Raw genomic sequence first — 16331 nt, forward strand, 5'->3', positions numbered from 1 at the left:
TACCATGATATGCCTGTGTAGCACAACTACTTTGCTAGCTGTGTTGGCTTCTGTCAGTTTCCAGGTGCAATTGAAGGTGCTGGTTATCACCTCTGAAGGCCTTCATGGCATAGGTTTAGGCTACTTGTGGTATCAACTATCTCCAGTTATGTCCCCCTGTCCCATGAGACCTGAAAGTGGGCATATTTGGAGTTCCCTCCATGAAACTGCCTTAGGGCTCAACACTCTCACCATGGCAAGGTTATCTGCCAATTTGGAGTCATGACACCCAGTTATTTATTTATAAAACTTACGTGGCCATCTATCTTATACATGATAATCCTAGGTGTCTCACAGTGACATTCGATAAAAACAATAAATATGACCAACAAAACCCCACAACAACACCATGTAGCCCAACTACATTGCTACAACATCCCACTAACTCTACATTTACTTTAGCATTTGCTGGGCTCAGCTCTATCCTAGCCCAATGCCTGGTTGAAGAGCCAGGTCTTCACAGCCCTCCAGAAGTCTAATAGGATGGAAGCCCTCCGAATCTTGGGGGAGTCTGTTCCAAAGCGTTAGGGCAGCCACAGAAAAGGTGTGTCTCAGATGTCCCACCAGATGGCATCATTTAAGGGAAGGGACCGGGAGCATACCCACCCTATCTAACCTGGTAGGATGGGCAGATACCCTCAGGGAGAAGTGGTCTTGCAAATAACCTAGCCTCATGCCATTTAGGGCTTTAAAAGCGATAGCCAGCATTTTGAATTACACCTGGAAAACAACTGGAAGCCAGTGCAGCTCACGTAGCGGTGATGTTACAAAGGCAAAAGTGAATTGCCCAGAACTGCAGATGCCACTGCATGTTCCACCAGTTGTAACTTCCGGGTGGTCCTCAGCGGCAGCCCCATGTAGAGTGCATTGCAATAATCTATCTGAGAGGTGATTAAGGCATTTGTGACTATGAGCAAGGCCTCCCAGCCCAGGAAAGGGCACAATTTATGCACAAGGCAAACCTGTGCAAAGGCCCCCTAGCTGTAGCTGCCACCTGCTCCTCAAGAGCCAAGGATGACAGTGTACCAGATCTGATATGTGTGTATGTGTCAGCCTTCACAGATAGACCAGATAAGCTAATTGTACTTTATTGTAAAGCTACGTTAACAGAATCTTGCAAGTCTGTAAGTACAATTCTCTCCCCCCGTCTCCTTTACAGCCTGAGAAACTAGGGGGAGTCCCTTCTGAGCCTCTCGTCCCATCCACTGTCCAGCTGCAGGCTATCTGACCATTCCCTAGACAGCATTTCTTCACTGCATCTCCCAAGGTCATTCCCACATATTACAGGTGGAGACCCAAAGCCACTTCGATTTGCCAGGATTGTGTCTAAGCTGATTCCTCCCCATCCAAACCCTCACAGCCTCCAGACACTGAGTATCATCTGTATATTGATGATACCAAACCCCATGCCAAGAGATGACTTCTCCCAGCGGCCTCATTTAGATTCTAAATAGGAGAGGGGGGAGAGCAGAGCTCTGAGGCCCACACAGTAGAGACCTAGGAATGGACCTCTCTCCCCATAACAACACTGACTGGAACTGGCCACGGAGGAAGGAGGAGAACGACTGCAAAACAGTGCCCCCCAGAGCTGGTTCAGAAGGATACCATGGTCAACAGTAATAAAACCCACTGAGAGATCCAGGAGGGCCAGGATAGATGCACCATCCCCATCCTGAGCCCTCCAAAGGTCATCCACAAGTGTGACCATTGCCTTCTCAGTACTACAACCTGGCCTGAACCCAGACTGAAAAGGGTCCAGATAAATCTGCTTCATCCAGGGCCTTCCAAAGCTGAGAGCCCACCACCCTCTCTACAACTTGGAGAGCTTGGAGCCTTGGAGCCTTGATTAAAGTTATCCAACACTGTTGGATCTAAGGATGGCCTCTTGAGAAGGGGGTGCATCTCTGCCTCTGCCCCTAGGCTGTCCAAATGATGGTGTCAAGGTTTTGTCCTAGGGTCTGACGGGAGGAGCTGGATGGGAAAGACTAGATTGGCTCAGTCCCAGCAAGACTGAAGGGCTATGGGTATTTGGACCTTCCAGGCCTGGAAATTTTTCTGTTCAGGACTGGTATGCAACTTGGTGGTTTTCCTGGACTTGCAGTTTCTGCTGAAAGAGTAGGTGTTAGTGTGGCCAGGAAGGACTTTGCACAAATTCATCTTTTGTGTCAGTTGCACCTATTCCTGGACTGGAAGGGTCCAGACTGTCACTCCCACCCTACTCATTTTGTGGGTGGACCATTGCAAGGTGCTCTACATGTCTTGAAGACCACTTGGAAGCTGAAGCATCTCCCCAGAAATCAGTGTTGCTCCTACTCTGGTTATTTTTGAAAAGTCTTTGAAGATCCAGTTTTTTCCCCAGGCTTAAGGTTAGGGTTGTTGGTGAACCTCTTTCAGCTAAAAGTTTTCTTCTGAGGCACACATTGTTCTGTTCTTATTATTTTAGCTTTAATTGTTTTTAATGTTATATGCTGCCCAGGGTCTTACAGAGTTGGGCAGATCTCTCAGTTCAGTCAGTCAATAAATGTGAAGTTTAATAGCCATTGATAGCCTTTCATCTATGAATTTGTACAGGCCCCTTTGTGTTGTATAAAGAAGTTTACATTTAATTCTAGTGGATTACCCAGCATTCTAGCACTGTGGGAAAGAAGGAAACAACTTTTCCCCATTTGCATAATTGTGTCTCCCTGTGCCCATCTTTGCTTCATGCTAAGAAGCGGTCAAGCTCCTTGATTACAGAACATGGTGAAAGAAACAAGATTCACCTAAAGGTTCTTTGATGTTTTAATTAATTTATTTGTTCTTTGTTTATATATTGAATTTGTCACTGCCCATCTCGTTGAATGACTGGCCACGTGGTACTCTCAGAGAGTGAATTTGCCAGTGGCTCTGATACCAAACCACCAGCTGGTTCATTCTCAGTAATCAGAGGTAGATATTCCTGCCCAGTTAGCAAAAGGTGGAGTTTTGTCAAGGATAAATCCATTGGTTCTCCAATGTTCCTGGAAAGTACTTTTCTGCGAGAAACAGGAAGCCAGAAAAAAGCAGGATGTAGGGAATGCTTTGGTATTAGCAGTGTGGTGATTATATTGTCCTCTCTCCCTTTCAGGTAGGTGTGTGTGCACCCCCATCATGTTTTGGAAGTTTGATCTGAATACAACGTCACATGTTGACAAATTGCTGGACAAAGGGGATGTTACTCTGCATGAGTTGATGGATGAAGATGACATCCTCCAAGAATGCAAAGCACAGAACCGGAAGCTGGTGGATTTCCTCTGTCAGCAGCATTGCATGGAGGAGCTGGTCAGCTTAATCACCCACGAGCCTCCCCTGGACATGGATGAGAAGGTTCGCTTCAAGTATGTATTCTCCTTCGGGCCAGTGCAAGTGGGCAGAACATAGGTGTGATAGATGGAAAGGGTACCAGATGTGTGACCGATCAGTTCTGCAGTGAGAGCCATGAGGGGCCTTTCCTATCAGGCCACCCTTCCTCATTGTGTTTAAGAGTGAGCTTGGATGGTGCCTAAGATGACTTCTGAATAATCTGAACACTAAGAAATGATATACAGTCATGTGAAAAAGTAAGTACACCCCATTGAAATTTTTGACTTTTCAACATATTTCAATGTACAGATATTTGATCTTCATTTCAACAATGTTGATAGATAAAGGGATATAATATAATAAATATCAGGCACCATTTACATTTTGTAGTCCATTGTGTAATATAAATAAACATAAATGCGAGTTTTGCATGTGGACAAAGTAAGTATACCCTTGGCTCTAATACTTGGTATCAACCCCTTTGGCAGAAACAAACTCAAGTAGGTATTTCTTATAACTGCCTACCAATCTCTGACATCGACTGGGAAGAATTTTTTCAGCTCTGTGATATTTGAGGGCTTTCTTGCCTGAACAGCCATTTCAGACTGCCCCGCAGCACCTTGATGGGATTTAGATCTGGGCTTTGACCCTAACCCATTCCAGAACCCTCCATTTCTTTTTTTTAAGCCATTTCTTGATAGATTTACTGGAACGTTTAGGGTCATGGTCATGTTGCAAGGTCCACTTTCAACTGAGCTTCAGTCTTCTGACAGATGCCCTCACGTTATCCTCCAGAACCCCCTGGTGCAATGAAGGATTCATAGTGGATTCTATGATGGTGAGCCGCCCAGGCCCTGATGCAAGCGAAGCAGCCCCAAACCATAACATTTCCACCACCATGCTTTACACTTGGTATCTGGTTCTTCTGGTGAAATGCTGTCTTTGGTTTTTGCCAAACATGTCTTCTGGTACTGTGGCCAGATAACTCTGTCTTTGCCTCGTCTGTTGGAGCTCATTGTTCCAGAAATCCTGGTCTTTGCCTAGGTGTTCATGAGCAAACGTTCCAGAAATCCTGGTCTTTGCCTAGGTGTTCATGAGCAAACGTTAGTCTTGCCCTGGCTTTCTTTCCGGACAGCAGAGATTTCCTCCTAGGACACCTCCCACGTAGATCTAATTTGTGCAGCTACTCTCTAATGGTAGAGTGACATCAGTAGTGGTGAGAGCTATCTGTAGGATATGTGATTCTTAGAGGCCCTTTCAGCATCTTGCCTTCTGCTCTTGGGCTGAACTTGCTGGGATGGCCTGGCAGTTGTTTGAAATCTCCACTTGTAGATGATCTTCCAGACAGTGGAAAAATTTATGTCCAGTTGTTTGGTGATCTTTTTCAATCCCTTCCCAGACTCATAGGCATCTATAATCTTCTTTCTGAGGGCCTCAGAGAGCTCTTTTGATCTAGGCATGGTGATACTACCCACTCCAATAACAAAGAGCAAATCAAACTAAATGTTTGAAATTTCAGGAAGACAGGTTCCTCCAGATCCTCTCTAACAATGTTCTAATCATCTGCACTTGATTCTAATTTTAGGTATTTGAGGTAGTGATATATTTAGAGGTGTACTTTTTTTTTTTTTAATCTGCGCTCAGTCGTTACGGACTCTGCAATGACTGCTTGGACGAGTCCTTTTGCAGTTTTCAAGGCAAGGTGTTTCGGAAGTGGTTTGCCAGTGCCTCCTTCCTAGAGCAGAGTCCAGCTGGCAAGCGCAGGAGGCGGGGTTTCCGTTGCTTCGCACCCTTTTTCGGGCGTGCGCGGTTTTTCGTGCTTACCGGCAACTGCTCCCGACTCCTTTTTTGCAAGGTGCTGCCAGCATTTTTCCTCCCACCGGAGTGAGAGTACCCATTTATCTACTCACATGAGTTTTCGAACTGTTGGGTTTACAGGAACTGGGGAGGAAACAGGAGCTCACCCTGCTAACGCGAAGGCTGGACTCAAACCGCTGAAGCGTCGACCATTTCTGGCCGGCAACTTTCAGCGTCATTAAGCCGCTGCGCCACCGCGTCCCTCTAGAGGTGTACTTACTTTGTCCATATGTGAAATGTGTGTTTATGTTTATTTAAATTACACAATGGACTACCAAATGGTGCCTGATTTGTTATATTATATCCCCTTTATCAATATTGTTGAAATGAAGATCAAATATCTTTATGATGAATTATGTTGAAAAAGTCAAAAATTTCAATGGGTCATACTCCCTTTTTCACATGCCTGGATATAAAGAAGAAAGTAGGATGTGGCTCTTTATTTGTGGGGAGCCTCTTGGATGGGTGCACAGCTGGGAAGGATATGAGGATAAAGAAGGGAACTATGGAGAAAATTTTGAAGGAAGAAAGGGTGCAAAGAAGCACTGGACTGCTAAAAGGGGATAAGATTTGGGCTGTTCCCTGATATTCTGGTTTCATCATGTGCCACTCTTTCCAATTTTTAAACTTGTCTTTTCTGTTTCTCAATTTGATGGAGAGCTCATCAGCTGTCTCCTATTTTTCTTTCTCTTTGGTATTGTTTGTGTTGGGGCTTCAATTCTCTGATTTTTCAGAATTTCTTAGTCTCCCTGAACTCAGGATTTTTCTGTCCATGTAGTCCTCCCATCTTTCCCCCTTAGCTTATTGAAATCAGCTCTCTTGAAATCCAGAATACTGATCCGGCTACCTTCAGTTCCGATAGAGGCGAATATGTGTAGCTCAGGGTTGAACTGTGGAGTCCTTGGGGTTCTCTGAGCTTGGTTCTTTTCTTGCAAACAGTTCATTACCCGGTTAGGTAACATATTCAGTGCTAATATGGGATGGGGTTTGCTCTCTGTTTATATACTGTGGCCTGCCTTGCCAGTGGTGGTGGTGGTGGGGTTTTTGTTTTGCTCCTCTGGTAGTTCCTTGATTAGGGTATTGTTCACTGCTTGATTGTGTGCCTGGTGGTAACCTTTGCTTATCTGGGTGATGATTGCTGGTGAGGTGTCTCTTGTCTCTTTTGAATAGTATGTAGATGGTGTTTATCTCTATGTGTCTGTTAATTGCTGCCTTGTCTGAATAACAGGCTTCCGAGAATTCTCTTGCATTTTTGGATTTAGCTTGGTCTAAAATGCTGACAGTTTCCCGGTTAAAACTATGGTTGAGTCTGTCCATGTGTTGTGAGATTAAGGAATTTTCATCATGTCTTCTGACTGCTAGTTGGTGCTCATGGATGCGCTCTGCTGGTCTTCTGCCTGTCTGTCCTACGGAGTGATTGTTACAGTCCTTACACTGTATGTTGTAGATGACCCGTTTTTTCTTCTTGTGCTACTGGGTCTTTTGGTTTACTTAAGATATTTTGGAGGGGTTTTGTTGGTTTGTGTGCTACAGAGGTGCCATGTGGTTGTAATAGTCGGTTGGTTGTTTCTGAGACGTTTCTGATGTATGGCAGTGCGATCCTTTTCATAGCTTGTGTAGGTTGTGTTGTAGTAGGTTGAGTGGTCAGGCACTCTTTGATAAAATTATGTGGTTATCCATTTTGTTGGATGATGTTGTATAGGTGTTTTTTTTCCTTTTTCTGCTGTTCTGGGTTGCTGCAATATGTTTGTGCTAGCTTGAATAATGTTCTTACACAGCTCCTCTTGTGGGAGGTTGGGTTGTTACTTTGGTAGTGGAGTACTTGATTGGTGTGGGTTGTCTTCCGATAAACTTGGGTTTCTAATTTAGTGTTATTTCCTCTGCTGATCTTTATCAGTTAGCCTGAAGGACTTCATGGCTTTGGTTATTAAGGGCTTACCAGGGAGTAACAGCTTCTATGGACGACCAAAAATACACAACCTGACATATCTCTCTGACCATTTGTATCTTGTGTTTATTTTATGGACTGATCTGAGTTGTTGGGAACTTGTTCTGTTGGTGTGTGTGTGTGGGGGGGGAGAGATTTTGATGAGGAAGCAGCCAGCTGAGGGAACTTCTTCCAAATTAGTTTTTTTTTTTCTCTTTTCCTAAACCCTTGATATGCATAATAAAACATTTTCATTTTTTTATTGAATCAGTCCACTCATTCTGAAAATATTTTATTTAAGGACACTTCTCCTCTGTTTTGTTAAACTACCAAGAGAAGCATGAAATTTGCCTCTTTTCATCCTCCTGAATAAAGTAGTGCAAAGAGAAATCCTCCCCCCCCCACAATAAAGTGACAGTATACTGACCTGGTTCTCCCCAGGAAAGCAGGAAGGTGCAGTAAGAATGATGAGACCACCCCTCCCCCCACAAGGGAGCCAGAGGTCCCAGCTCTCCACATGCCTGGCATCTGTGTACATGAATGCCCCGTTATCAGAACTTAATCCAGACTCCTGTTTGGAGAGGCTTAATTGCCTATACCATGTTCTTTGCGTGTTTCACACTGGTGTTCAAGCCCTAGGTGGCAGGCATTGGCCAGCTCCTTCTGACTGATTTTAGGGAGATCATACAACGTGTTCCAAAACCTGCTTGGATTTGAACTTTTCATCAGCCTTTTGTCTTGGCTTTGTTTCTGCTCTTGCAGGTATCCCAACACTGCCTGTGAATTGCTGACCTCGGATGTACCACAGATCAGTGACAGGCTGGTGGGGGATGAAGCTTTGTGGAACATCCTCTATGACTTCTTGGACCATGAGCCTCCCTTGAACCCTTTGCTGGCCAGTTTCTTCAGCAAGACCATTGGCAATCTCATAGCAAGAAAAGCAGAGCAGGTAAGGTAATCAACATAAAGATAATTATTTTCTTGATTTTTCAAATACCTTCTCCCTCTGCCCCCTTTAAGGATCTCCAACTTGACATTGTTAAGAGATAGTTAGTTTTCCTGTGTTGCAGAAGGAAAAATTGATGCTACATTCACTTTCTCTTTGTCACCAAATAAAAAGACTGCTTTTTCCCCAGGAATTTTACACTGTGCTTGTATTTATTGTGTTAACCCATGGTTTGCTTTGTGGCCAAAACATCTAGTTGTGCATGACTGCCTGCTGCCCTCTGTGCACTGGGCCTGGATAGATCACTGTGGGAGCATGTTGTTTCTCTTTAAGGATGGGATGCCTCTTGGTGTCTTATTCAAGTGGAATAGACACTGAAAGGACTTTGCTTTCTTGTTTACTCTTTTTTTTTTAAAGGTAATGTAAGTCAGTCCAAAATTGATAATTTAATTATAGACAAACAAAGATGGCACCGTTTTATGTAGAATTAAAATAAATCCAAAGTAGCTGTGAATTGGGGTGGGATTACGTGTGTGGAAATAGCTGCAGGCAATAAAAAATGTACAACCAGAGAAGACACATGGAACCATCAATAACATCTTCAAAGGAATAAAATTCACAAGGGAAGTAGACAGAAACAACAGCACACTACCCTTCCTGGATATCCTCGTCAGCAGAGGAAACAATGGCAAATTAGAAACGCAAGTCTATCGAAAAACAGCCCACCCTAACCAAGTGCTCCATCACCCAAGTAACAACCCAACCTCCCACAAGAGGAGCTGTGTAAGAACATTATTCAGACAAGCACAAACGCACTGCTGCAACCCAGAACAGCAGAAAAAGGAAACAGACTGCCTACACAACATCTTCCCACAAAATCTCCAGACTGCCTACACAACATCTTCCCACAACTCTCCAAGATGGTGGCAGGGGCGGACGCCTAGTGCGGAGCTCCCAGCCATAACCTCCTTTGGCCTTTACCAGAACCAATATGGGATTGAGGAGAGTCGGAGGCGTGGGATATTCGCATGAATGGAGGGTGAATGAGGAGAACCCCCGGTGTTACCTTCGTCCGAGGTGGTCTGTGGCCGTGGGGAGAGGAGTTGCGGCGGTGGCGGTGGCGGCTGGAGTAAGGACGGAGAGGAGAGGCCAGGGGCAGGTGTGGCAGCGGGCGGCGCTCGGACCCAGAGGGCCGACGGAGGCGGCGGCGGGAGAGCGTTGGCTGCCGTGGCGAAGCCGGCTGAGTCAAGAACATTACCCGGGCTCGAGGGGAGCGGCGCCGGAGCCGAGAGCGGGCCTTGCGGGGCTGGGAGTGCCAGCAGGGCGACGGCCCAGGCCCGGCGCGGCTGGCCTCAGCGGTGAGAGCGCCGGCGCTGACGGCGGGACGGCAGCTGTGAGGCTGAAGTGGAGTGGAGACCAGAGCCTGGCGGCCCACAGTGGCCCACAGTGGCATTGAGACCTTGGGGGTTGGGGGATGAGCCCCTATGTGGCAAGGGGTGCCCCCTCCCCCTAGAGAAGACACTGGGGGACTCGAGTGAGTGGGTGTGTGAGAGTGTTTGTTGTGGTTGGGAGAGGTGAATGTGCTGCTCTCTGCCTGGGTGGGAGACGGGCAGAGGGTAGGAGTGAGTGGGGCCCTTCTCTCCCTGACCAGTGGGAGAAGTAGGTGGAGAGAGGGTGAGTGCTTGGTTGGGAATCGGGGGTGTTGAGCCCCTGTTGGCGCTGAGAGCAGTCGGCTGAAGTGCCACAGGGGCGCGCTCCCCCACTCCTTTTCTGTCTCCTCTCCCTTGGGTGGTGACTGGTATGGTGGGGGGGGGAGGAGGACCTCGGGCAGTTTAGGGCGGGCATTCAAGTGGTGACGGGCATGGGGCGGTATGGCAGGAGCCAGAGGGCAGGCCGTTTCAGGGGGAGACGCCCCCAATGCGTTATACCGGTGGCGTGTTCCGGCCCTCAGAACTCAAGCCCAGACCCTGGTCAGCAGGCCTACAGAGGCCCGGGCTTTCGACTGCTGCTACTGAACGCCAGGTCAGTCAATAATAAGGCCCCCCTTATTCACGATCTTATTGGGGAGGAGCAGGCTGACCTGGCATGCATCACCGAGACCTGGCTGGCACCAGAGGGGGGAGTAGCCCTCTCGGAATTATGTCCAGCCGGGTTTAGGGTGTGGCACCAGCCGAGACCCCAGGGCAGGGGAGGGGGAGTGGCAGTAGTCATCAGGGAATCCCTATTGGCCTTCAGGGGCCCTGCTCCACAAGTTACTGGATGTGAGACCCTGTTCCTGAGATTGGGCACACAGGATCAGTTGGGAGTGCTACTATTGTACCAGCCTCCCTGCTGCATAGCAGCCTCCCTGCCTGAGCTGCTGGAGGCCATCTCGGGCTTGGCAGTGGAGTTCCCCAGACTTATGGTCTTGGGGGACTTTAATCTGCCGTCCCTGGGGTTGGCCTCGGAGGCGGCTCGGGAGTTCATGGCTACCATGGCAGCCATGGGCCTATCCCAGGTCATCGATGGCCCGACCTGGGACAGTGGTCACACCCCAGATATGGTTTTCTTGTCGGAGCAGTGGCAGCGTGATCTGGTGGGGGATTTTATATTATCCCCCCTGTCATGGTCAGATCACTCCCTGGTGGCCGTGGGATTCTCCTATGCCGCCCCCCTCCGCAGGGAGGTGGGACCTATTCGAACGGTCCGCCCCCGGCAACTGATGGACCCGCACGGGTTCCAAAGGGAGCTGGGGATTGTTCCTGAGGCCTTGCTGCACAGCCCAGCGGAGACTCTGGCTGCAGCCTGGAACAAGGAGGTGGCTGGGGCCTTGGACAGGATCGCGCCTGTGTGTCCTCTCTTGGCCCATCACCCCCGGCGCTCCCCGTGGTTCACGGAGGAGCTGAGGGAGTTGAAAAGGGCTAAGAGACGTCTAGAGCGCCGCTGGCGGAAAACCCAGGACGAATCAGACCAAACACCGGTTAGAGCTGCTGTTAAGGCCTACCTAGTGGTGGTAAGGGCGGCGAAACATCAGCATTTCTCCGCGCTTATTGCATCCTCAGAGTGTCGCCCTGCAGCCCTGTTTAGGGTCACCCGGGCCCTCCTGGGAAAAGGGGGGGCGGAGGACCACTTGCAGGGTCGTGCAGAGGAATTTGCTGAACACCTGATGGACAAAATCGCTCAGATCCGTTCTCAGTTGGAAGCCAAGCGTGGAGTAGGTCCAGTGGAGTTGCCCGGGGAGCGTTCTTGCCCAGTTATCTGGGAACAGTTTGATCCTGTTGCCCCTGAGGAAGTGGACAGCATCCTCGGGGCTGTCAGTGTGACCACGTGTGGCTTAGATCCTTGTCCCTCCTGGTTAGTTAAAGCTACCAAGGAGGTGACTTTAGGGTGGGTTCTGGCGGTGGTTAATTCATCCTTGCAGGAGGGGGTGTTTCCGAAGCCTTTTAAAGAGGCTTTGGTCCGCCCACTCCTCAAGAAACCATTGCTAGACCCCACCCTCCTGGACAATTTTCGTCCAGTCTCCCACCTTCCCTTTTTAGGAAAGGTGGTAGAAAAGGTGGTCGCGCGGCAGCTTCTGAGGATACTGGAGGAAACGGATTATCTGGACCCCTATCAGTCAGGGTTCAGGCCCGGTTATGGGACAGAAACAGCATTGGTCGGACTTTTAGATGATCTCTGGCGAGAGCGGAATGAGGGAAGTGCATCCATCCTTGCTCTTCTTGACCTCTCGGCGGCTTTCGATACCATCGACCATGGTATCCTTTTGGGTCGCCTGCAGGAGTTGGGGCTGGGTGGCACAGTGTTGTGCTGGTTCAGCTCCTTTCTCCAAGATCGAACCCAATCGGTGTTGATAGGGAGCGAGAGGTCCAGTCCCCGGCCCCTACTTTGTGGGGTGCCTCAGGGTTCGCTTTCACCGCTCCTATTTAACATCTACATGAAACCGTTGGGTGAGATCATCCGGCACCATGGGATGAGGTATTATCAGTATGCTGATGATACCCAATTATACATCTCCATCCCAGGTGTCTTAAGTGATGCTGTGACTGCCCTCTCGCAGTGCCTGGAGGCTGTGGGGGCCTGGATGGGGGACAACAGGCTTCGACTGAACCCTGGTAAGACAGTGTGGCTGTGGGTATGGGGAGCCTCAAGATCTAGGAGTTTGTCATCTCTGGTTCTTGACAGGGTCGCACTACCCCAGACAGACCCGGTGCGTAATCTGGGGGTCCTCCTGGACTCACGACTCCTGCTTGAAGAGCAGGTGGCAGTTGTGGCTAGGAGGGCCTTTGCACGACTTCGTGTTGTGCGGCAGTTACGCCCCTTCCTGGATCAGGAGGGCCTCCGCACGGTCACTCATGCCCTGGTCACCTCCGGGTTGGACTACTGTAATGCGCTCTACATGGGGCTACCCTTGAAGAGTATCCGGAAGCTACAGCTGGTACAGAATGCAGCGGCGCGGACAGTTCTTAATGCCCCTAGGAGGGCACGTATAACACCCCTGTTGTGTGAGCTGCATTGGTTGCCAATTTGTTTCCGGGTCCAATTCAAGGTGTTGGTCATCACCTTTAAAGCCCTTCATGGCATGGGACCAGGTTATCTGAGGAACCGCCTCGCCCCGGTCATCTCAGCCCGCCCCACTCGGTCCAGCAGAAGGGGCAGATTGCAGACCCCACCCGTCAAGGAATTTCGATTGGTGGGGTCTAGGCAGAGAGCCTTTTCTGCTGTAGCGCCCGCCCTATGGAACATCTTGCTGCCTGAGGTGCGGTGTGCCCCCTCCCTCATGGCCTTCAGGAAAGAGATCAAATCCTGGCTCTGCCAGAAGGCTTGGGGGCCAGAGGGGGGCCCGCACCTATGGAGATGGCAGGTGGGGTGAGGGATTGTCCCCCCCCCCCAGCATCTTACAGGTTTTTTAGGGCCAAATTATAGGAGGTTTTTAGGCCATTTTTATATATGTTTTTAACTATTTATAGATTATGTCTATGGCTGGAGAGTCCTGTGTTTTTTATTATTATTGTGAGCCGCCCAGAGTCACCCATTGGGGGAGATGGGCGGCATACAAATTTGAAAAATAAATAAAAATAAAATGGATGTCCACACAATTTTACCAAAAGTGCCTGACCACTCAACCCACTCCAGCACAACCAACAGAAGCTATGAAAGGATAACACTGCCATACATCAAAAACATCTCAGAAACAACCAACAGAGTGTTACAACCACACGGCATCATCACAGCACACAAACCAACTACAGCCCTGGGAAACTCTGAGCATCCCAGACCAAGCTAAATCCAAACAGTAGGAAATTCCTGGAAGCTTGGTATTCAGACAAGACAGCCATCAACAGACACATAGAGATAAACCACATCTACACACCATTCAAAAGAGACAATAAGAAAAAGCTAAGAAGGGAGCAGAAAGACCAGAACAGATCCCCCCAGCAGCCAACACCCAGATAAGCAGGGATTAACACCAGACAAACAAGCAGAAAAGTATACCCTAATCAAGGAACTGCCAAGGAGAAAACCCCACCCCCACCAACACTGGCAGGGCAAGCTACTGTATATAAACAGGGAGAAAATGCCCACACTCACATTGATGATGTACCTAGTTGCATCTGCCAACAAACAAACAAGCTCAGAGAGCACCAAGGACTCCTCGGTTCAGTCCTGAGGTACAGATACTCTCTTCTATTGGAAGAAGTAAATTGGTTGTGGTTTGGTTTCAGTTTCTTGTACTCTTAATAAATAGCAATTTGTCTTTTTTTGAAACTTACGTAACATAAGGGTTTAGTGAATATCTTATTATTTTGTTTTATAGTGTAGAATATTAGATACCCTTAACATCAGTGGGATATAGTGGCACCCCAGTTAGCATAGGAAATTCTAAGGGTAGGATAAGTTCGTAGAGATGCTAAAACTGGCCTAGAAATGCAGCTGTTTTCAAGATGCTGAGCTGGCCTTGCCATGAAAAGGGTTTTGCTATCCCCTTTACGAACTGGCCACATCTGCTTTGTCATTCCTTTTCCAAACTGTGTGGCAGGTTTAGGTTTAGTATTCTTATCGGTTCTGATGCTGAACTACAAGTTCCAGTAGTCTGCTGCTACTGCACTAACGTGGGCTTCTGGAGAGGCCTCGTTCAGCCCATGTTTCCCTGCAGGGTAGACGGTCTCCTTGCTGTGGTCCAGTCAGAGAAATCAAATACACCATACTATAGTCACTTGTGGTCACTGAGTCAAGTGGCATCCTTGTAACCTTCCAAAGTGGTTAGATTCTGCATGCATCTAAAAATTAAAGTAGTTTAGCCATACATTTTATAAATTAGTTAATAAATGAGTTTTTAAACCTCTTTTATAATTTTAATGTCGTATTGCTTATATGTTTAATAATACTATGTTCATTGTTCTAAGCTTCCTCGTGCAGGAAAAACGGCCTGCAAATATTAGCTATAATATATATGTTTTTTTAAATTAAGAGCTTTGATTGTGCCTCACTGTTGTTGCTGTTTTTCCCAGGTGATTTCATTCCTGAAGAAGAAAGTCCAGTTTGTCGATCTGGTGCTCAAGCATCTTGAGACGTCCGCCATGATGGACCTTCTGTTGCGGTTGGTCAGCTGCGTGGAGCCAGCCCAGCTACGCCAGGAAGTGCTACATGTCAGGCTCCTCTTGCTCTTTACTTTCTCTTCCCTGCAGGCGCTCTGGGCTGTTTAGCCAAGGCATCTTTTCTGATGTTGAGGGAAAGGTTGATTCTGCTGCTCAGACATGGTCAGTGGTGTGGCCCGCATTGGGAGATTACCCATGTAAAGATGTCAGACCCTTGCTCTTCTCCCCAGCAGATTTGGTTAAGCTGGGTGCCGTGGAAGACGGCCCTCTGGCATTCAGGAAGGCCGGGCCATTTGCCCAGGATCACCCGGGGTTTGGGTTAGGGCCTCCTTCCCTTGGAAGGAGCAGAGGTGACTGGAGGCTTTGTGGCACCGACTTTCTCTTAGGATAATTCCCCTTTGCTGGCAGCCTTCAGCCTCACTGCTGGGAGTGGGGAGCTTTGGCTTTCTTGCAGTGCTCAACGGGAGTTACTCAGAACTGCTTGTTCCGCAAGCCCCCTTTCTCACAGCAGAGCAGTGCACTCAATCGAAGGTCTCTTTGCCGGTCCTGGGAAGTGGGGAGGCAGGATGCCTGCCTGTCTGTCTTTCTTTTGGCTGTTGTGGGCAGAGTTAACCATGGCCTCTTCCAAGATGGGGCTTCACTGGAGCTTCTGGGAATAAAGTGCAAGATTTGATAAGAGGAAGGAGGTGCAGCAGTGGTGGTGGGAGAAACATCTAAGGCTCAGATGGGGCATTGGGCAAGGCAGTGTGCTTATCTGGTCTGCTTCTTATTCTGTCCTACAGTGGCTGAATGATGCAAAGCTTGTTCAGAGGCTGGTGGAGCTGATCCACCCTCGCCAGGATGAAGATGTGAGTGTGCCTTTACCAGTGGTCAAGCAAAGGAGAGGCGCCTTTTTGCTATCCTACGAAAAGAGAGGTGGGAGGCTGGCAGACTGTCTCAGGGAGGCTTCAGATTCCTTCTGCTGAACCCTGGAATCCCTGGGGCTGTTCTGAGGGAGCCTGTGGGCTTCAGCTCTCCCATTCTGATGCCAAGGGCTCCTTAACAGGAAGGGGCCTTTTGGAGAGGGGAATCCTGTTCAGTGTCTGCTAGATAGAGCTTGTGGGCAGTGGGTGGTTGTTTTGTTGCCAGACCTCCAGCTCCTGCCCTGGTCAGAATCCTCCAGATAGTGAATGTCTGTTCTCTTGCTCCCAGGCATTGTTAGATGGCATCCTCCTCCTTGTTTTGTCTGTTTTCTTCCTTGGGGAAACACTTCTTAGGCACAGTGGCTGGTTTCCTTTGTCATACTAAGGCATGATAGGTTTTACCGTGGTTTGCTGAACAAGCCACATCAGCCTGATTCACACAACAATGACAGCTGTTGTTATTAAGCTTAAATATTAAGTATGGAATAATAAAGAATTATCAATTAAAGAATGCAGAAATGCAAATTAGACACATTAAAAAGGCAGCTCTAAGGAAATAGCGGAATACCAATCAGGTGACATTTTGCAATAGAGAGAATAAATACACTAGAGGCTATAACTAATTAAATCAATCAAAATTAAGCAATGCATAACATAAGAACCAAGGAACCCTGTCACTAGGCCCGGTTCAGAAACCATATGGAGGATCCTGTTTCTCAGCTGTGAGGATTTAGGCCGAGTCCAGGAGTTTTGTTGTGACTGTG

At 48.2% G+C, this 16331-nt stretch overlaps 1 protein-coding gene across 29 annotated transcripts in view; it reads left to right on the forward strand.

Moving 5' to 3' along the window:
- Positions 1–16331, forward strand: part of PPP6R2 (protein phosphatase 6 regulatory subunit 2) — a 92738-nt gene that overhangs the window by 17389 nt on the left and 59018 nt on the right. For 27 of the 29 annotated variants that reach the window (XR_015793570.1, XR_015793573.1, XR_015793578.1 and 24 more), the window contains 4 exons: positions 3146–3395; positions 7907–8093; positions 14579–14716; positions 15448–15513. Coding sequence is in view for 19 of the 29 variants with exons in the window: in XM_088129090.1 (XP_087985216.1) it covers positions 3169–3395; positions 7907–8093; positions 14579–14716; positions 15448–15513 (618 nt within the window). In the remaining 10 variants the exon portion in view is untranslated. Of the gene's footprint in view, positions 1–3145; positions 3396–7906; positions 8094–14578; positions 14717–14769; positions 15514–16331 lie in introns of those variants that run through there. The other 2 variants (XM_088129103.1, XM_088129105.1) reach the window with 2 other exon arrangements.

The sequence above is a fragment of the Python bivittatus genome, unplaced genomic scaffold, assembly GCF_059951505.1.
Source record: "Python bivittatus isolate LINGU-HERP-01145 unplaced genomic scaffold, Pbiv_v1 ctg000730_np1212, whole genome shotgun sequence".
In the NCBI taxonomy this organism is placed as follows: domain Eukaryota; kingdom Metazoa; phylum Chordata; class Lepidosauria; order Squamata; family Pythonidae; genus Python; species Python bivittatus.